The sequence below is a fragment of the Procambarus clarkii genome, chromosome 72, assembly GCF_040958095.1.
Source record: "Procambarus clarkii isolate CNS0578487 chromosome 72, FALCON_Pclarkii_2.0, whole genome shotgun sequence".
NCBI classification, from domain to species: domain Eukaryota; kingdom Metazoa; phylum Arthropoda; class Malacostraca; order Decapoda; family Cambaridae; genus Procambarus; species Procambarus clarkii.
This window is the reverse complement of record NC_091221.1, coordinates 3,096,177-3,117,573: the sequence shown is the minus strand read 5'-3', so window position 1 is coordinate 3,117,573 and position 21,397 is coordinate 3,096,177. Positions and strand designations below refer to the sequence as shown.

The window sequence follows — 21,397 nt, the reverse complement described above, 5'->3', positions numbered from 1 at the left end:
CCTGGTCCTCCAACACCCTGGTCCTTCACACCCTGGTCCTCCAACACCCTGGTCCTCCACACCCTGGTCCTTCACACCCTGGTCCTCCAACACCCTGGTCCTCCAACGCCCTGGTCCTCCACACCCTGGGCCTCCACACCCTGGTCCTCCAACACCCTGGTCCTTCACACCCTGGTCCTCCAACACCCTGGTCCTCCAACACCCTGGTCCTCCACGCCCTGGTCCTCCACGCCCTGGTCCTCCACGCCCTGGTCCTCCACACCCTGGTCCTCCACACCCTGGTCCTCCACGCCCTGGTCCTCCACGCCCTGGTCCTCCACGCCCTGGTCCTCCACGCCCTGGTCCTCCACGCCCTGGTCCTCCACGCCCTGGTCCTCCACGCCCTGGTCCTCCACGCCCTGGGCCTCCACGCCCTGGTCCTCCACGCCCTGGTCCTCCACACCCTGGTCCTCCACACCCTGGTCCTCCACACCCTGGTCCTCCAACACCCTGGTCCTCCACACCCTGGTCCTCCACACCCTGGTCCACCACACCCTGGTCCTCCAACACCCTGGTCCTCCAACACCCTGGTCCTTCACACCCTGGTCCTCCAACGCCCTGGTCCTCCACACCCTGGGCCTCCACACCCTGGTCCTCCAACACCCTGGTCCTTCACACCCTGGTCCTCCAACACCCTGGTCCTCCACACCCTGGTCCTCCACACCCTGGTCCTCCAACGCCCTGGTCCTCCACACCCTGGGCCTCCACACCCTGGTCCTCCAACACCCTGGTCCTTCACACCCTGGTCCTCCAACACCCTGGTCCTCCACACCCTGGTCCTTCACACCCTGGTCCTCCAACACCCTGGTCCTCCAACGCCCTGGTCCTCCACACCCTGGGCCTCCACACCCTGGTCCTCCAACACCCTGGTCCTTCACACCCTGGTCCTCCAACACCCTGGTCCTCCAACACCCTGGTCCTCCACGCCCTGGTCCTCCACACCCTGGTCCTCCAACACCCTGGTCCTTCACACCCTGGTCCTCCAACACCCTGGTCCTCCACGCCCTGGTCCTCCACACCCTGGGCCTCCACACCCTGGTCCTCCAACACCCTGGTCCTTCACACCCTGGTCCTCCAACACCTTGGTCCTCCACGCCCTGGTCCTCCACACCCTGGGCCTCCACGCCCTGGTCCTCCACGCCCTGGTCCTCCACACCCTGGGCCTCCACACCCTAGGCCTCCACACCCTGGTCCACCACACCCTGGGCCTCCACACCCTAGGCCTCCACACCCTGGTCTTCCACACCCTGGGCCTCCACACCCTGGGCCTCCACACCCTGGGCCTCCACACCCTGGTCCTCCAACACCCTGGGCCTCCACACCCTGGTCCTCCACACCCTGGTCCTCCACACCCTGGGCCTCCACACCCTGGTCCTCCACACCCTGGGCCTCCACACCCTGGGCCTCCACACCCTGGGCCTCCACACCCTGGGCCTCCACACCCTGGGCCTCCACACCCTGGGCCTCCACACCCTGGGCCTCCACACCCTGGGCCTCCACACCCTGGGCCTCCACACCCTGGGCCTCCACGCCCTGGGCCTCCACGCCCTGGGCCTCCACGCCCTGGGGCTCCACGCCCTGGGCCTCCACACCCTGGGCCTCCACGCCCTGGTCCTCCACACCCTGGGCCTCCACACCCTGGGCCTCCACACCCTGGGCCTCCACACCCTCGGCCTCCACACCCTGGGCCTCCACACCCTGGGCCACCACACCCTGGGCCTCCACACCCTGGGCCTCCACACCCTTGTCCACCACACCCTGGGCCTCCACACCCTAGGCCTCAAGCCGTCAACACCTTACTCTACAAATGTGACACTTTCCCCGCCACGGCTCACATTCAATAAATAAATCCTCCCGCCAAAAATAGTTTAGAACCAAAAAATGCAATATTGCAGGACGATGAATGTTGCAAATGGTCGCAACTACGCGTCACGGAAACTTTTAAAAATACCACAGCTTGGACACACGCCAAAATATAGAGTGTAGTGGGAGTCCCATGAGGGCCACTGTACTCTATACTAACACCAGCCCCTGGCACTCCCATGGTGAACCCTGGGGGCTCTGTTGACACTCACTCTCACTCACTCACTCACTCACTCACTCACTCACTCACTCACTCACTCACTCACTCACTCACTCACTCTCTCTCTCTCTCTCTCTCGCTCTCTCTCTCTCGCTCTCTCCCTGCGTCTGCTGGCACCTCCCTCTCTCTCCCTGCGTCTGCTGGCACCTCCCCCTCTCTCTCCCTGCGTCTGCTGGCACCTCCCCCTCTCTCTCCCTGCGTCTGCTGGCACCTCCCCCTCTCTCTCCCTGCGTCTGCTGGCACCTCCCCCTCTCTCCCTGCGTCTGCTGGCACCTCCCCCTCTCTCTCCCTGCGTCTGCTGGCACCTCCCCCTCTCTCTCCCTGCGTCTGCTGGCACCTCCCCCTCTCTCCCTGCGTCTGCTGGCACCTCCCCCTCTCTCCCTGCGTCTGCTGGCACCTCCCCCTCTCTCCCTGCGTCTGCTGGCACCTCCCCTTCTCTCCCTGCGTCTGCTGGCACCTCCCCCTCTCTCTCCCTGCGTCTGCTTGCACCTCCTTCTCTCTCCCTGCGTCTGCTGGCACCTCCCCCTCTCTCCCTGCGTCTGCTGGCACCTCCCCCTCTCTCCCTGCGTCTGCTGGCACCTCCCCCTCTCTCCCAACGTCTGCTGGCACCTCCCCCTCTCTCTCCCTGCGTCTGCTGGCACCTCCCCCTCTCTCCCTGCGTCTGCTGGCACCTCCCCCTCTCTCCCTGCGTCTGCTGCACCTCCCCCTCTCTCCCTGCGTCTGCTGCACCTCCCTCTCTCTCCCTGCGTCTGCTGACACCTCCCCCTCTCTCCCTGCGTCTGCTGGCACCTCCCCCTTCTCTCCCTGCGTCTGCTGACACCTCCCCTTCTCTCCCTGCGTCTGCTGGCACCTCCCCTTCTCTCCCTGCGTCTGCTGACACCTCCCCTTCTCTCCCTGCGTCTGCTGGCACCTCCTCCTCCACCTCCTTGCTGCGTCTGCTGCCCCTTCCCAATATCCCAGCGTCTCCAAGCATCACAATGGCTAATGTATTTCGGATGACACCGACCAAGGTTATACACCAGCAGACACCGACCAAGGTATACACCAGCAGACACCCGACCAAGGTATACACCAGCAGACACCGACCAAGGTATACACCAGCAGACACCGACCAAGGTATACACCAACAGACACCGACCAAGGTATACACCAGCAGACACCGACCGAGGTATACACCAGCAGACACCGACCTAGGTATACACCAGCAGACACCCACAAAGGTATACACCAACAGACACCGACCAAGGTATACACCAGCAGACACCGACCAACGTATGCGTGTCTGCTCCTTCAGCAGCAACACTTCAGCAGAGTCTACAGACCAACGTTCCGGTAAACAGTATTGGAGTGGGGCATAAATATTGGTCAAAACTAAAGATGAAACCTACTTCAAAAGGCTCAGCTGGTCTGCTGGTTGTGATAGTTTGTCTCTCTCTCTCTCTCTCTCTCTCTCTCTCTCTCTCTCTCTCTCTCTCTCTCTCTCTCTCTCTCTCTCTCTCTCTCTCTGTCTCTCTCTCTCTCTCTCTCTCTCTCACACACACACAGACAAAATTACATAATATATACATTATGAAATGTATAGCGGACAAATGTAAAACAAATCCAGGCCTTTTCTATAAATTCTGTAAATCAATAACAAGCTGAATGTAAACGATAAAATCCAGAGATTGAGAACGGGGAACAGGACTACTAAGAATGAAATGGAAATGTGTGAAACGCTAAATAAGCAGATCCAAAGTGAGTTTGAACAAAATGAGATTTTCAGAGAGTCAGACCAAATACTAATTCCAGAACATACCATTTGTGAGAGAGTTTGTGAGAGTTTGGTCCACCAGGCTGTTGCTTGGAGCGGCCCGCAGGCCCACATACCCACCACAGCCCGGTTGGTCCAGCACTCCTTGGAGGAATAAATCTAGTTTCCTCTTGAAGATGTCCACGGTTGTTCCGGCAATATTTCTTATGCTTGCTGGGAGGACGTTGAACAACCGCGGACCTCTGATGTTTATACAGTGTTCTCTGATTGTGCCTATGGCACCTCTGCTCTTCACTGGTACTATTCTGCATTTTCTTCCATATCGTTCACTCCAGTACGTTGTTATTTTACTGTGTAGATTTGGGACCTGGCCCTCCAGTATTTTCCAGGTGTATATTATTTGGTATCTCTCTCGTCTCCTTTCTAGTGAGTACATTTGGAGAGCTTTGAGACGATCCCAATAATTTAGGTGTTTTATCTCGTCTATGCGTGCCGTATATGTTCTCTGTATTCCCTCTATTTCAGCAATCTCTCCAGCTCTGAAGGGGAAAGTGAGTACTGAGCAGTACTCAAGACGGGACAACACAAGTGACTTGAAGAGTACAACCATTGTGATGGGATCCCTGGATTTGAAAGTTCTCGTAATCCACCCTATCATTTTTCTGGCTGTCACAATATTTGCTTGGTTATGTTCCCTAAACGTTAGGTCGTCAGACATTATTATTCCCAAATCCTTTACATGCTGTTTTCCTACTATAGGCAAATTTGATTGTGTTTTGTACCCTGTATTATGTTTAAGGTCCTCATTTTTACCGTACCTGAGTACCTGGAATTTATCGCTGATAAACATCATGTTATTTTCTGATGCTCAGTCGAAAACTTTATTAATATCTGCTTGAAGTTTTTCAATGTCTTCAGCAGAGGTAATTTTCATGCTCATTTTTGTGTTATCTGCAAAGGATGATACGAAGCTGTGCCTTGTATTTGAGTCTATATCTGATATGAGAATAAGGACAAGCAGCGGTGCAAGGACTGTACCCTGAGGTACAGAGCTTTTAACTGCCCTTGGACTATTTTATATGGATGACTGTTACTCTTTGTGTTCTGTTCGACACAAAACTGAGTATCCAGCGTCCTACTTTACCAGTTATTCCCATTGACCTCATTTTCTGTGCTATCACTCCATGGTCACATTTACCGAATGCCTTTGCGAAATCCGTGTATACAACATCTGCATTCTGTTTTCTTCTAATGCCTCAGTGATTTTGTTGTAGTGATCAAGTAGCTGTGAGAGGCATGATCTTCCCGCTCGAAATCCATGTTGGCCTGGGTTGTGGAGGTCATTGGTTTCCATGAATCTAGTGACCTGACTCCTGATCACTCTCTCAAATACTTTTATTGTGTGTGCAACTGGTCTATAATTCTTTGCCAATGCTTTGCTCCCTCCCTTGTGTAGAGGGGCAATGTCTGCTACTTTAAGTGCATCTGGTAACTCCCCCGTGTCCAAGCTCTTCCTCCACACTATACTGAGTGCCTGTGCTACTGGCACTTTGCATTTCTTTATAAATATTGAATTCCATGAGTCTGGACCCGGGGCTGAGTGCATGGGAATATTGTCAATTTCTCTCTCACAATCTGCCACGCTCGTGTTGATATCAGTTATATTTACAGGGGTTTGGATATCACTCAAAGTTGTCCAGATCTTCCACTTTCATGCTGAGTATCGGGGTGCTAAACATGTCCTCATTCTGTTTTTTTAGGATTTCACTAATTTCTTTGTCATCCTCAGTGTATGAACCTTCACTAGTATGAATAGGTCCAATACTGGCAGTGGTTTTTGCTTGATTTACCATATGTGATTTGATTTAGCATTTAGCAGGTTTTGATTTAGCATATGTGAAGATATACTTTGGGTTTTTCTTTATTTCTTGAATTGCTTTCTGTTCAAGTTGCATTTCCTCAATCTGATATGAATGCTTCAGTCTCTGTTCGATTTCTTTAATCTCCTTGTTTAAATTATTCCTTCTTTGTACGTAAAGTCTTGTCTGCCCGTTAATTTGTCCTTTCCGTTAATTTTTTCTTCTTTTGTAAGTGTCGTCTGTGTTCTCTTTCTACGTTGGACCTCTTTCTGGCTTTCCTCAAAGGAACATGTCTCAGACAGACTTCATATGCTTCAGAAGGCAGTTTTTGTATTCCTTGTGTTGGATTTTTATTACAACATTTTCCCATTAAATGTTTGTAAGTTCCCTGTTTATTTTCTCCCAGTCTATCCTTTTATTATTAAAATTGAATTTATTGAATAGCCCTTCTCGCTTGTTGTTTCTCTTGGGCCTACTACCATTATTAATGTTAGTTTGCACTTCAATGAGCTTGTGGTCCGAGTACGTAGTGTCAGAGACAGTAATGTCTCTGATTAGTTCATCATTGTTCGTGAATATCAGGTCCAGCGTGTTCTCGTTCCTAGTTGGTTCTGTAATCTGCTGACTGAGTGAGAATTTGTCACAGAATCTCAGTAGTTCTCTGACCTGTGGTTGGTTATTTCCAGGTTGACTTCCTGCTATGATGTTATTGTTTACTATTCTCCATTATATACTGGGTAGATTGAAGTCTCCAAGGAAGATAATATCTGGTACTGGGTTTGCTAAGTTGTCAAGGATGTTCTCTATTTTGTGGATCTGTTCAGTGAATTCCTCAACTGTTGAATCTGGCGGGCACCAGGCCTGCCTCACCACACACAAGGCTGGGGGCACCAGGCCTGCCTCACCACACACAAGGCTGGGGGCACCTGCAGGCCTGCCTCACCACACACAAGGCTGGGGGCACCAGGCCTGCCTCACCACACACAAGGCTGGGGGCACCAGGCCTGCCTCACCACACACAAGGCTGGGGGCACCAGGCCTGCCTCACCACACACAAGGCTGGGGGGCACCAGGCCTGCCTCACCACACACAAGGCTGGGGGCACCAGGCCTGCCTCACCACACACAAGGCTGGGGGCACCAGGCCTGCCTCACCACACACAAGGCTGGGGGCACCAGGCCTGCCTCACCACACACAAGGCTGGGAGCACCAGGCCTGCCTCACCACACACAAGGCTGGGGGCACCAGGCCTGCCTCACCACACACAATTAGGCTGGGGGCACCAGGCCTGCCTCACCACACACAAGGCTGGGGGCACCAGGCCTGCCTCACCACACACAAGGCTGGGGGCACCAGGCCTGCCTCACCACACACAAGGCTGGGGGCACCAGGCCTGCCTCACCACACACAAGGCTGGGGGCACCAGGCCTGCCTCACCACACACAAGGCTGGGAGCACCAGGCCTGCCTCACCACGCACAAGGCTGTGGGCACCAGGCCTGCCTCACCACACACAAGGCTGGGAACACCATGCCTGCCTCACCACACACAAGGCTGGGGGCACCAGGCCTGCCTCACCACGCACAAGGCTGTGGGCACCAGGCCTGCCTCACCACACACAAGGCTGGGAGCACCAGGCCTGCCTCACCACACACAAGGCTGGGAGCACCAGGCCTGCCTCACCACACACAAGGCTGGGAGCACCAGGCCTGCCTCACCACACAGAAGGCTCACCAAGTCACAAGATATGAATCCTTAAACCACGGCAAACAATTAGGGCCTAATGATAGCAAATGGCTCATAAGAGTAGTTTAAATAGTAATCACGAGGACAGACATTAGGGAAGCAATTAGTGAAATGGAAATATGGTAATTACGTCTCGAGTCTAACTAGCAGAGTAATTACCACTCCCACGGAGGGGGGGTTCACGGCTGTGTTCCTTCTGTGGTGGTAAACATGTATTAACCACATCACCTATTGTGAAGAGTTTGTGCTTTTAACTTAACCACTGCTTAATGGCCTTTCTGGGTGACTGTCACCCTAATGGACCCTTTGCAGAGATGCAATTGTTACGTGGAGGCAGTTTCATCAACATTAGACACTCCTAGTGTACATAATGGGCATAACTGGCGACCTCTCATGGTGTTTAAGAGAGGAATTTGCTACAGGCCTGCAATGGTTACTTGATCAACTAGGCTGTGACTCGTACATCAGACTGCGAGCAGCGTCCAACAGCCTGGTTGCCCAGACTACCAACCTGGAGGCCTGGCCAGAGAGATTGGGCCTCGTCGGCATTGATATCCGTAACCAGCACGACTTAGGTAAGGTGTAGTAACAACAGAATGTGTACTAATGAAACGTGAAGCTGTACTACCGTAGAGTGTATACTATATCTGAAAACTATCCTTACTGTGATCTGATAGGAAAGAACTTACTGACTCCCAACGACCTGAAAGTACTAGTATAAAAAGCTATGATTTGTTCAGATCTGAAACCTACATCTATGGACAGCACAAAACGTCCACTTAGACTGTGCGACACAGTGGTTGCAAGGATCAGGTTGGGTTACCGTTACCTGTGGCAGGTGGCTGCAGGTGACGGGTCTCCCAATCCTGAGCACTCCAGTTGCAAACTCTGTGAGCAGGAACTACGGCACGATCTCCCGCACTACATCACTGAATACCCAGTTATTAGACCTTTCAGACCAGTTGGCATGAGGTACCTGGAGCTTTGCAATTACTTTATTCACTCTCGTGTTCTTGAAGATATCCTCACAGTATACCCAAAATTTGCCAGTGCAGGCTATTAAACACATGGCTCTGTATGACTAACCATCCTGCGAGATGGGAACTTGTATTACCACTGCTACCTTATTCAATCTTGTGGTGTTGATATCCTCAAAATGCATCCGGAGTCTGCCAGTGCAGACCGCTTATCACATGCCTCTGTATGACTAACCATCCTGTGTGATGGGGATTTTTTAGCATCACCTAGTTAGTTTTTTTGACACACTGTACTCCACTTCATATAGTCTAGGGTAGCTGCACTAATGCAGATGCACCTCATATCTTAATAAAAAAAAAAAAAATCCTTACTGTGAGACGGGACTCTGAACATGAAGCCCTTCATATAGGCTACGGCAGCTTTATACATACTGAGATACATACATATGTTAATACAGAACATGTATATGGGGCTGCCGCTACACGTGGCAACCGTCGCCCAGTCCTGAACACTTCATGTGACGACTGTGAGAGCTGGAACTGGTCATTATCTGATACCTGGTTGATGGGGTTCTGGGAGTTCTTCTCCTCCCTACTTGTGAGGAGCTTAGTCCATGTGTGACTTGTGAAGGCTTAGTCCAACTGGCTGTTGCTTGGAGCGGCCCGCAGGCCCACATACCCACCACAGCCCGGTTGGTCCGGCACTCCTTGAATATAACTATTTAGTTTCCTCTTGAAGATGTCCCCGGTTGTTCCGGCAATATTTCTTATGCTCGCTGGGAGGGTGTTGAACAACCGCGGACCTCTGATGTTTATACAGTGTTCTCTGATTGTGCCTATGGCACCTCTGCTCTTCACTGGACCTCTGATGTTTATACAGTGTTCTCTGATTGTGCCTATGGCACCTCTGCTCTTCACTGGTTCTATTCTACATTTTCTTCCATATCGTTCACTCCAGTATGTTGTTATTTTACTGTGTAGATTTGGGACCTGTCCCTCCAGTATTTTCCATGTGTATATTATTTGGTATCTCTCTCGCCTCCTTTCTAGTGAGTACATTTGGAGAGCTTTCAGACGATCCCAATAATTTAGGTGCTTTATCTCGTCTATGCGTGCCGTATATGTTCTCTGTATTCCCTCTATTTCAGCAATCTCTCCTGCTCTGAAGGGGGAAGTGAGTACTGAGCAGTACTCAAGACGGGACAACACAAGTGACTTGAAGAGTAGAACAATTGTGATGGGATCCCTGGATTTGAAAATTCTCTTAACCCATACGATCATTTTTCTGACTGACTGTAATACTTTGCTTGGTTATGCTCCCTTAACGTTAGGTCGTCGGACATCATTATTCCCAAATCCTTGACATGTTGCTTTCCTACTATGGGCAAATCTGATTGTGTTTTGTACCCTGTATTATGTTTAAGGTCCTCATTTTTACCGTACCTGAATACCTGCAATTTATCACTGTTAAACATCATGTTATTGTATGCTGCCCAGTCGAAAACTTTAAATATCTGCTTGTAGTTTTTCAATGACTTCAGCAGAGGTAATTTTTATGTTTATTTTTGTGTCATCTGCAAAGGACTGATACGAAGCTGTGACTTGAATTTCTGTCTGTATCAGAATTGAGAATAAGGAACAGCAGTGGTGCAAGGACTGTACCTTGAGGTACACAGCTTTTAACTGCGCTTGGACTCGATTTTATATTGTTGAACTGTTACTCTTTGTGTTCTGTTCGACAGAAAATTGAGTATCCACCGCCCAATATATTACAACTGATTTCCATTGACCTCATTTTGTGTGCTATCACTCCATGGTCATATTTATCGAATGCCTTTGCGAAATCCGTGTATACCACATCTACATTCTGTTTTTCTTCTAATGCCTCAGTGATTTTGTCGTAGTGCTCAAGTAGCTGTGAGAGGCACTGATCTTCCCGCTCTAAATCCATTGTTGGCCTGGATTGTGGAAGTCATTGTTCTCCATAAAATTGGTAACCTGACTCCTGATACTTTTCTCAAATATCCACCTCTCAAATACTTCTATGTTGGACGTTAGTGCAACTGGTCTATAATTCTTTGCCAATGCTTTGCTCCCTCCCTTGTGTAGAGGGGCAATGTCTGCTGCTTTAAGCGCATCAGGTGTCTCCCCTGTGTCCAAGCTCTTCCTCCACACTATACTGAGTGCCTGTGCTACTGGGACTTTGCATTTCTTTATAAATATTGAATTCCATGAGTCTGGACCCGGAGCTGAGTGCATGGGCATAGTGTCACTTTCTCTTTCAAAATCTGTCACGCTCGTGTTGATATCAGTTATATTGACAGGTGTTTAGATATCTCACATAAAGAAGTGGGGTGGGGCGTGCTGGGAGTGTGAAGGGAGGAGGGGTGGGGCGTGCTGGGAGTGTGAAGGGAGGGGTGGGGCGTGCTGGGAGTGTGAAGGGAGGAGGGGTGGGGCGTGCTGGGAGTGTGAAGAGAGGGGGGGGGTGTGGGGCGTGCTGGGAGTGTGAAGAGAGGGGGGGGGTGTGGGGCGTGCTGGGAGTGTGAAGGGAGGGGGGGGGTGGGGCGTGCTGGGAGTGTGAAGGGAGGGGGGGGGTGGGGCGTGCTGGGAGTGTGAAGGGAGGGGGGGATGGGGCGTGCTGGGAGTGTGAAGAGAGGGGGGGGTGGGGCGTGCTGGGAGTGTGAAGGGAGGGGGGGGGGCGTGCTGGGAGTGTGAAGAGAGGGGGGTGGGGCGTGCTGGGAGTGTGAAGGGAGGGGGGGGTGGGGCGTGCTGGGAGTGTGAAGGGAGGGGGGGGGTGGGGCGTGCTGGGAGTGTGAAGGGAGGGGGGGGGGGGCGTGCTGGGAGTGTGAAGGGAGGGAGGGGTGGGGCGTGCTGGGAGTGTGAAGGGAGGGAGGGGTGGGGCGTGCTGGGAGTGTGAAGAGAGGGGGGGTGTGGGGCGTGCTGGGAGTGTGAAGGGAGGGGGGGTGGGGCGTGCTGGGAGTGTGAAGGGAGGGGGGGGGGGGTGGGGCGTGCTGGGAGTGTGAAGGGAGGGGGGGGGGTGGGGCGTGCTGGGAGTGTGAAGAGAGGGGGGGTGGGGGGGGGAGTGTGAAGAGAGGGGTAGGGCGTGCTGGGAGTGTGAAGGGAGGGGGGGGTGGGGCGTGCTGGGAGTGTGAAGGGAGGGGGGGGTGGGGCGTGCTGGGAGTGTGAAGGGAGGGGGGGGGGGCGTGCTGGGAGTGTGAAGGGAGGGGGGGTGGGGCGTGCTGGGAGTGTGAAGGGAGGAGGGGGTGGGGCGTGCTGCGAGTGTGAAGGGAGGGGGGGGTGGGGCGTGCTGGGAGTGTGAAGGGAGGGGGGGGGTGGGGCTTGCTGGGAGTGTGAAGGGAGGGGGGGGTGGGGCGTGCTGGGAGTGTGAAGGGAGGGGGGGGTGGGGCGTGCTGGGAGTGTGAAGGGAGGGGGGGGTGGGGCGTGCTGGGAGTGTGAAGGGAGGAGGGGTGGGGCGTGCTGGGAGTGTGAAGGGAGGTGGGGGGTGGGGCGTGCTGGGAGTGTGAAGAGAGGGGGGGGGCGTGCTGGGAGTGTGAAGGGAGGGGGGGGTGGGGCGTGCTGGGAGTGTGAAGGGAGGGAGGGGTGGGGCGTGCTGGGAGTGTGAAGGGAGGGGGGGGGGGTGGGGCGTGCTGGGAGTGTGAAGGGAGGGAGGGGTGGGGCGTGCTGGGAGTGTGAAGAGAGGGGGTGGGGCGTGCTGGGAGTGTGAAGGGAGGGGGGTGGGGCGTGCTGGGAGTGTGAAGGGAGGGGGGGGGGTGGGGGCGTGCTGGGAGTGTGAAGGAGAGGGGGGGGGTGGGGCGTGCTGGGAGTGTGAAGGGAGGGGGGGTGGGGCGTGCTGGGAGTGTGAAGGGAGGGAGGGGTGGGGCGTGCTGGGAGTGTGAAGGGAGGGAGGGGTGGGGCGTGCTGGGAGTGTGAAGGAGGGGGGGTGGGGCGTGCTGGGAGTGTGAAGGGAGGGGGGTGGGGCGTGCTGGGAGTGTGAAGGGAGGGGGGGGTGGGGCGTGCTGGGAGTGTGAAGGGAGGAGGGGTGGGGCGTGCTGGGAGTGTGAAGGGAGGGGGGTGGGGCGTGCTGGGAGTGTGAAGGGAGGAGGGGTGGGGCGTGCTGGGAGTGTGAAGGGAGGGGGTGGGGCGTGCTGGGGGTGGGGCGTGCTGGGAGTGTGAAGGGAGGAGGGGTGGGGCGTGCTGGGAGTGTGAAGGGAGGGGGGGGTGGGGCGTGCTGGGAGTGTGAAGGGAGGGGGGGGGGTGGGGCGTGCTGGGAGTGTGAAGGGAGGGGGGGGGGGGGTGGGGCGTGCTGGGAGTGTGAAGGGAGGGGGGGTGGGGCGTGCTGGGAGTGTGAAGGGAGGGGGGGTGGGGCGTGCTGGGAGTGTGAAGGGAGGGAGGGGGTGGGGCGTGCTGGGAGTGTGAAGGGAGGGGGGGTGGGGCGTGCTGGGAGTGTGAAGGGAGGGGGGGTGGGGCCGTGCTGGGAGTGTGAAGGGAGGAGGGGTGGGGCGTGCTGGGAGTGTGAAGGGAGGGGGGGTGGGGCGTGCTGGGAGTGTGAAGGGAGGAAGGGGTGGGGCGTGCTGGGAGTGTGAAGGGAGGGGGGGTGGGGCGTGCTGGGGGTGGGGCGTGCTGGGAGTGTGAAGGGAGGAGGAGGGGTGGGAGACATAATGAGACGCACCAACCTGAGGTTTAAGTCTCCGCCTCACCGGAGCTCACATTCTCATTAAAGTTTACAGGGAGGTGGAGAAACTGTAAGCAGTCTACGGTGTCGGCCCCGCAGGGTTCATTCACCAGCGGCCCACAGCTGCTGGCGGGCTCAGTCCACGCAAACAATAGAGGGAGATAATGGCGGGGCTCGACTCCCACCACGGCCGACCACCACCACGGCCGACCACCACCACGGCCGACTCCCACCACGGCCGACCACCACCACGGCCGACCACCAGCAAGGCCGACCACCACCACGGCCGACCACCAGCAAGGCCGACCACCACTACGGCCGACCACCACTACGGCCGACCACCACCACGGCCGACCACCACCACGGCCGACCACCACCACGGCCGACCACCACCACGGCCGACCACCACCACGGCCGACCACCACCACGGCCGACCACCACCACGGCCGACCACCACCACGGCCGACCACCACCACGGCCGACTCCCACCACGGCCGACCACCACCACGGCCGACCACCACCACGGCCGACCACCACCACGGCCGACCACCACCACGGCCGACCACCACCACGGCCGACTCCCACCACGGCCGACCACCACCACGGCCGACAAAGTATCCCAGCAACAGAAAGTTTAAGCAACACGTGTTGTGGCTGCACAGTGTACCCTGGTTGATACCTGGTTGATGGGGTTCTGGGAGTTGTTCTACTCCCTAAGCCCGGCCCGAGGCCAGGCTTGACTTGTGAGAGTTTGGTCCACCAGGCTGTTGCTTGGAGCGGCCCGCAGGCCCACATACCCACCACAGCCTGGTTGGTCCGGCACTCCTTGGAGGAAACAATCTAGTTTCCTCTTGAAGATGTCCACGGTTGTTCCGGCAATATTTCTTATGCTCGCTGGGAGTACGTTGAACAACCGCGGACCTCTGATGTTTATACAGTGTTCTCTGATTGTGCCTATGGCACCTCTGCTCTTCACTGGTTCTATTCTGCATTTTCTTCCATATCGTTCACTCCAGTACGTTGTTATTTTACTGTGTAGATTTGGGACCTGGCCCTCCAGTATTTTCCACGTGTATATTATTTGGTATATCTCTCTTCTCCTTTCTAGTGAGTACATTTGGAGAGCTTTGAGACGATCCCAATAATTTAGGTGCTTTATTGCGTCTATGCGTGCCGTATATGTTCTCTGTATTCCCTCTATTTCAGCAATCTCTCCTGCTCTGAAGGGGGAAGTGAGTACTGAGCAGTACTCAAGACAGGGACAACACAAGTGACTTGAAGAGTACAACCATTGTGATGGGATTCCCTGTATTTGAAAGTTCTCGTAATCCATCCGATCATTTTTCTGGCTGACGCGATTTTTGCTTGGTTATGCTCCCTAAACGTTAGATCGTCGGACATCATTATTCCAAAATCCTTGACATGCTGTTTTTCTACTATGGGAAGATTCGATTGTGTTTTGTACCCTGTATTATGTTTAAGGTCCTCATTTTTGCCGTACCTGAGTACCTGAAATTTATCACTGTTAAATATCATGATATTTTCTGCTGCCCAATGGAAAAGCTGTGGAGGCTGGCTACATACACAGCTTCGAGTGTAGATATTATAGAACCCAGTAGGCTAAATAGGTGTACAGGTTCCTGAGCCCAGGAGGCTCAGGAACCTGTACACCAGTTGATTGACAGTTGAGAGGCGGGACCAAAGAGCCAGAGTTCAACCCCCGCAAGTACAATTAGGTAAATTTGGTAATTACACACACACATACACAAACACACACACATACACAAACACCCACACACACAAACACCCACACACACACAGGCCAGCTTGGGTGTGATGTACATACAAGACACAGAGAAAGAAGGCGCGCCTGAAATTGTTCCAGCGGCCCGACCCCACACTGCCTCAGGTCACAGCCCCCGCCTCGCCACGCCACCACCGCGCCACGCCACCACCGCGCCACACCACCACCGCGCCACACCACCACCGCGCCACACCACCATCGCGCCACACCACCACCGCGCCACACCACCACCGCGCCACACCTCTACACTATCACGCGCCTCAACTCTTAGGACTTACGTAATGAATGCCATGTCGCACAGTTGCTTATTGACACCTGGTTGATGGGGTTCTGGGAGTTCTTCTACTGCCCAAGCCCGGCCCGAGGCCAGGCTTGACTTGTGAGAGTTTGGTCCACCAGGCTGTTGCTTGATACCTGGTTGATGGGGTTCTGGGAGTTCTTCTACTGCCCAAGCCCGGCCCGAGGCCAGGCTTGACTTGTGAGAGTTTGGTCCACCAGGCTGTTGCTTGATACCTGGTTGATGGGGTTCTGGGAGTTCTTCTACTGCCCAAGCCCGGCCCGAGGCCAGGCTTGACTTGTGAGAGTTTGGTCCACCAGGCTGTTGCTTGGAGCGGCCCGCAGGCCCACATACCCACCACAGCCCGGTTGGTCCGGCACTCCTTGAAGAAAACTATCTAGTTTCCTCTTGAAGATGTCCACGGTTGTTACGGCATTGTGGCTACAAGTACACTGGCACACTTGGAGGGGGGAGAGAGGCGGGAGGGAACACATCTTGGAGAAGGAGGGAGGCGGAAGGGTAAAGATGGAGCTAGGAGAGTGAAGATGCGGGTCGAGCCCATCGTTAAGGACCTCAGGGCCCGCCACAGATAACATTCCCCTACTCCACTTGACTTGCCAATCAATAACTTAAAACTGGAACTCGCCAGGGGCCCCTAGTCATCCCTGCCACCCCTGGACCCCCCAGCCATTCCCTTTGAACTCCTAGGGTCACTAGGGGCCCCAAGCCCTAATGACCCGGTGCCCTTAATTATCCAGTACTCGTCCCCAGTCAGTCCCTTGTTAAGGTGAGACAGTACGAGAGTGTCCAGCCAGCTCCCGTGTATTCTGAAGTCCACCCCAAGTGGTCTCAGGATTATTGGACGACACTATACCGTCTACAGGTCCTACGGCTCTCTCCCGCCCGTAACTCAGGGTGGTGGCTGCGGTAGCTAATATATATATATATATATATATATATATATATATATATATATATATATATATATATATAAAGTTTGTGAGGGTACCACCTCTGGTGCCAATGTGGGGACCCATAGCCTCGGAGAAGAAAATAAAAAGTATTCAGAGGAGACCTTGTGGTTTCTCATTGAACACTAATATTATCTTCTCCTACCACCCCCATTCATTTGTATGTACACATATATATTTACTTTATTTGAACTTTGTTACAAAAAAGGAGTTACATATGGGTTACAAAGATGGTTATCATAGGTTGTCGAGTTCCTCCAGCTTCTCAGATGGCGGGCAGGAACCCTGGATGTAGTGCGCATTTCCCCTCTGTATCGCCACACTGAGGCGCTGGAAATTATATATATATATATATATATATATATATATATATATATATATATATATATATATATATATATATATATATATATATATATATGTCGTGCCTAATAGCCAGAACGCACTTCTCAGCCTACTATTCAAGGCCCGATTTGCCTAATAAGCCAAGTTTTCATGAATTAATGTTTTTTCGTCTACCTAACCTACCTAACCTAACCTAACCTAGCTTTTTTTGGCTACCTAACCTAACCTTACCTATAAATATAGGTTAGGTTAGGTTAGGTAGGGTTGGTTAGGTTCGGTCATATATCTACGTTAATTTTAACTCCAATAAAAAAAATTGCCCTCATACATAGAGAAAAGGGTTGCTTTATCATTTCATAAGAAAAAAATTATAGTAAATATATTAATTCAGGAAAACTTGGCTTATTAGGCAAATCGGGCCTTGAATAGTAGGCTGAGAAGTGAGTTCTGGCTACTAGGTACGACATATATATATATATATATATATATATATATATATATATATATATATATATATATATATATATATATATATATATATATATCGCTCTCTCTCTCTCTCTCTCCTTCCTCAAGTTATCGATGCAGAGCTCAGTTCAACTTGAGTAATTTTGTAGGTGCTGGTATGAGACGTTAGACGCGGCTGCTGCGAGCACCCGCGTCTAACAGCCTGGTTGATCAGTCCAGCAACAAGGAGGCCTGGTCGACGACCGGGCCGCGGGGACACTAAGCCCCGGAAGCACCTCAAGGTAGCCTCAAGGTATGAGGGCCCGAGTGATAATATGCTACTACAGGCAGGAGCCCTGGTTCTTACAAGAGTGGTTGATGGGGGCTCCGTCATTACAACATTAGGCCCCCCCCCAGCCATCCCTGCCACCAGGGGCCCCCAGCCATCCCTGCCACCAGGGGCCCCCAGCCATCCCTGCCACCAGGTGCCCCCCAGCCATCCCTGCCACCCGGGGCCCCCCAGCCATCCCTGCCACCAGGGGCCCCCAAGCCATCCCTGCCACCAGGGGCCCCCAGCCATCCCTGCCACCAGGGGCCCCCAAGCCATCCCTGCCACCAGGGGCCCCCAACCATCCCTGCCACCAGGGGCCCCCAGCCATCCCTGCCACCAGGGGCTCCCAGCCATCCCTGCCACCAGGGGCTCCCAGCCATCCCTGCCACCAGGGGCCCCCAGCCATCCCTGCCACCAGGGGCCCCCCAGCCATCCCTGCCACCAGGGGCCCCCCAGCCATCCCTGCCACCAGGGGCCCCCAACCATCCCTGCCACCAGGGGCCCCCAACCATCCCTGCCACCAGGGGCCCCCAGCCATCCCTGCCACCAGGGGCCCCCCAGCCATCCCTGCCACCAGGGGTCCCCAGCCATCCCTGCCACCCGGGGCCCCCCAAGCCATCCCTGCCACCAGGGGCCCCCAGCCATCCCTGCCACCCGGGGCCCCCAGCCATCCCTGCCACCCAGGGGCCCCCAGCCATCCCTGCCACCAGGGGCCCCCAGCCATCCCTGCCACCAGGGGCCCCCAGCCATCCCTGCCACCCAGGGGCCCCCAGCCATCCCTGCCACCCGGGGCCCCCAGCCACCCCTGCCACCAGGGGCCCCCAGCCATCCCTGCCACCCGGGGCCCCCAGCCACCCCTGCCACCAGGGGCCCCCAGCCATCCCTGCCACCCGGGGCCCCCAGCCATCCCTGCCACCCGGGGCCCCCAGCCATCGCTGCCACCCGGGGCCCCCAGCCATCCCTGCCACCAGGGGTCCCCAGCCATCCCTGCCACCAGGGGCCCCCAGCCATCCCTGCCACCAGGGGCCCCCAGCCATCCCTGCCACCCGGGGCCCCCAGCCATCCCTGCCACCAGGGGCCCCCAGCCATCCCCGCCACCAGGGGCCCCCAGCCATCCCTGCCACCAGGGGCCCCCAGCTACAGAGCCAGCCAGTTACTCCTGAAAATATGACATAATCCAGACAATTTCATAGCTGGATGTAAAGCATCAAAGCATCTTGAAGCGCCTTCAGTGATGACAGGAACCCACAGAGGCGCCAGGGAGGCCAGGGACAAGGCAGGGAGCCCACAGAGGCGCCAGGGAGGCCAGGGACAAGGCAGGGAACCCACAGAGGCGCCAGGGAGGCCAGGGACAAGGCAGGGAACCCACAGAGGCGCCAGGGAGGCCAGGGACAAGGCAGGGAGCCCACAGAGGCGCCAGGGAGGCCAGGGACAAGGCAGGGAACCCACAGAGGCGCCAGGGAGGCCAGGGACAAGGCAGGGAGCCCACAGAGGCGCCAGGGAGGCCAGGGACAAGGCAGAGAACCCACAGAGGCGCCAGGGAGGCCAGGGACAAGGCAGGGAAGTCAGGGACTCGCCGAAAGGATGCACCACAGCTACAGGTTGAAGCCCGCTGCTACCACGCTCATTCATTATATTTTACAGACAGGCCACTAACTTAAGCTCCGAGGGGCTTTCACAAGAGGTGACATACAGGCCACCTGAAGCTTTAATGGGGGAGCCTGGCCCCCTGGAGCCTGGCCCCCCTGGAGCCTGGCCCCCCTGGAGCCTGGCCCCCCTGGAGCCTGGCACCCTGGAGCCTGGCCCCCCTGGAGCCTGGCCCCCCTGGAGCCTGGCCCCCCTGGAGCCTGGCCCCCCTGGAGCCTGGCCCCCCTGGAGCCTGGCCCCCCTGGAGCCTGGCCCCCCTGGAGCCTGGCCCCCCTGGAGCCTGGCCCCCCTGGAGCCTGGCCCCCCTGGAGCCTGGCACCCTGGAGCCTGGACCCCCTGGAGCCTGGCCCCCCTGGAGCCTGGCCCCCTGGAGCCTGGCCCCCTGGAGCCTGGCCCCTGGAGCCTGGCCCCTGGAGCCTGGCCCCCTGGAGCCTGGCCCCCCTGGAGCCTGGCCCCCCTGGAGCCTGGCCCCTGGAGCCTGGCCCCTGGAGCCTGGCCCCTGGAGCCTGGCCCCTGGAGCCTGGCCCCCCTGGAGCCTGGCCCCTGGAGCCTGGCCCCTGGAGCCTGGCCCCCCTGGAGCCTGGCCCCCTGGAGCCTGGCCCCTGGAGCCTGGCCCCTGGAGCCTGGCACCCTGGAGCCTGGCACCCTGGAGCCTGGCCCCCTGGAGCCTGGCCCCATTGGAGCCTGGCCCCCCTGGAGCCTAGCCCCACTGGAGCCTGGCCCCCCTGGAGCCTGGCCCCCTGGAGCAGTAGAAGGTAGTATAGGTTACTTACGTTGTATCTACCCGGCACGTAGATGGGCTGGTCGTCGTAGATGCGGTGCTCGGGAGAAGAGGAGTGGGAGGAGGTCTGTGAGGAGCTGTGTCGTCTGGCGTGTGAGGGCGACGACCCGTCGTCGTCGTCGTCGTGGTGGTGGTGACGGGCGTCGTCGTGCGGCGGCGGCGGCGTCGGAGACACCGGACGCACAACCTCCTCCGCCACGACGACGGGGTTCTTGACGCGGTTAATGAGCTGAGTCCAGGCGTCCATACGCAGGTGGTCCAGGTGGTCGAAGACGTCCTGGTAGTGCGTACTGAACTCGTCGGCGTACCGCGACGCCAGGCCCTCCAGCACGCCCCGCACGCCTTCCTGCACGTACACACAGACACACAACACGTTAGTTGACAGTTGAGAGGCGGGACCAAAGAGCCGAAGCTCAACCCCCCCCCCCCACAAACACAACTAGGTCAGTACACAGTAATCTAAGCTCATACACACACACATTTTATATATATATATATATATATATATATATATATATATATATATATATATATATATATATATATATATATATATATATACATACTAGCAGTACCCGGCCACGCGTTGCTGTGGCTCAGCAACACATCCTTCCCTGTCCCTTTGTCCTCCCCTACCATTATCAATTCCCCCATCCCCTCGTCCCCACCATCCCAAACTCCCACGTCCCCACATCATCCCCACCATTCCCCACTCCCTCGTCTGAATGCCTTCCCAAATGGTCTGATGTTCCCATCAGAATATTAGGAAACATCAAGTGATCTGATGATCCCATCACTGAAAAAAAAGAAACAGTTAAAAAATGAAATGAAAATAGGATAAAATATATATATTCACGAAATGAACGGCATGGTAAACAACACAGCTCAATTCCAACGCAATTCACGTAAAATAATTAAATAAAAATGAAAATAAATCCAAATCTATGAAAATTCAATTTATCAATGCAATCGGAAACATTGAAATGGAATTCGTGACATATTTAGTATAGCGTGCATGTTGCTATTATGTGCAACAGATGGCGCTGTTTTTCAAAAACGTATGTTTATACCTGTCACAGGTGTGGCATCTATATAGTAGGTATATAAAAACACGTGCCTATTCGAATGCAATGTTCTGTCAAAATTTCAAAGCAATCAGTAATGAGGCTTCAAAGATTTCCCTCACATGAGAAACACAATTTTTCAGAAAAAGCATGATTTTTTACTGTCACACACGTGACATCAATATAGAATGAATATAATAACCTGCTCGGATGCGAATGGAACGTTGTGTGTGAAAATTTCAAAGCAATAGGTGAAGAACTTTCGGAGAGTAGCGATTTTGAACAAACGAACATTTACATTTTTATTTATATAGAAATATATATATATATATATATATATATATATATATATATATATATATATATATATATATATATATATTATTAAATATGACCGAAAAGATTAATAATTCTAACACGAATTTTCTCTGTTTCTTATATTTCTTTTCACTGTTGATGGTAACTGAAAAATCAATTCTCCAAAATTTAAATTACCAAACTAAATTCCAAAGGGTAACGAGGGTAATTCCAAAGGGTAACGAAGGACACTACAGCCGAATTGAAGGCAAAGGTCAACAAATTGATCGAAACTGTGAACGCCA

At 54.7% G+C, this 21,397-nt stretch overlaps 1 protein-coding gene across 3 annotated transcripts in view; it reads right to left on the bottom strand.

Annotated features, from left to right (window-relative positions):
- Positions 1 to 21,397, bottom strand: part of LOC123773592 (uncharacterized) — a 633,080-nt gene that overhangs the window by 283,681 nt on the left and 328,002 nt on the right. For all 3 annotated transcript variants that reach the window (XM_069312332.1, XM_069312334.1, XM_069312333.1), the window contains one exon: positions 19,724 to 20,077. In XM_069312332.1, the coding sequence (XP_069168433.1) occupies positions 19,724 to 20,077 (354 nt within the window). The remainder of the gene's footprint in view (positions 1 to 19,723; positions 20,078 to 21,397) is intronic.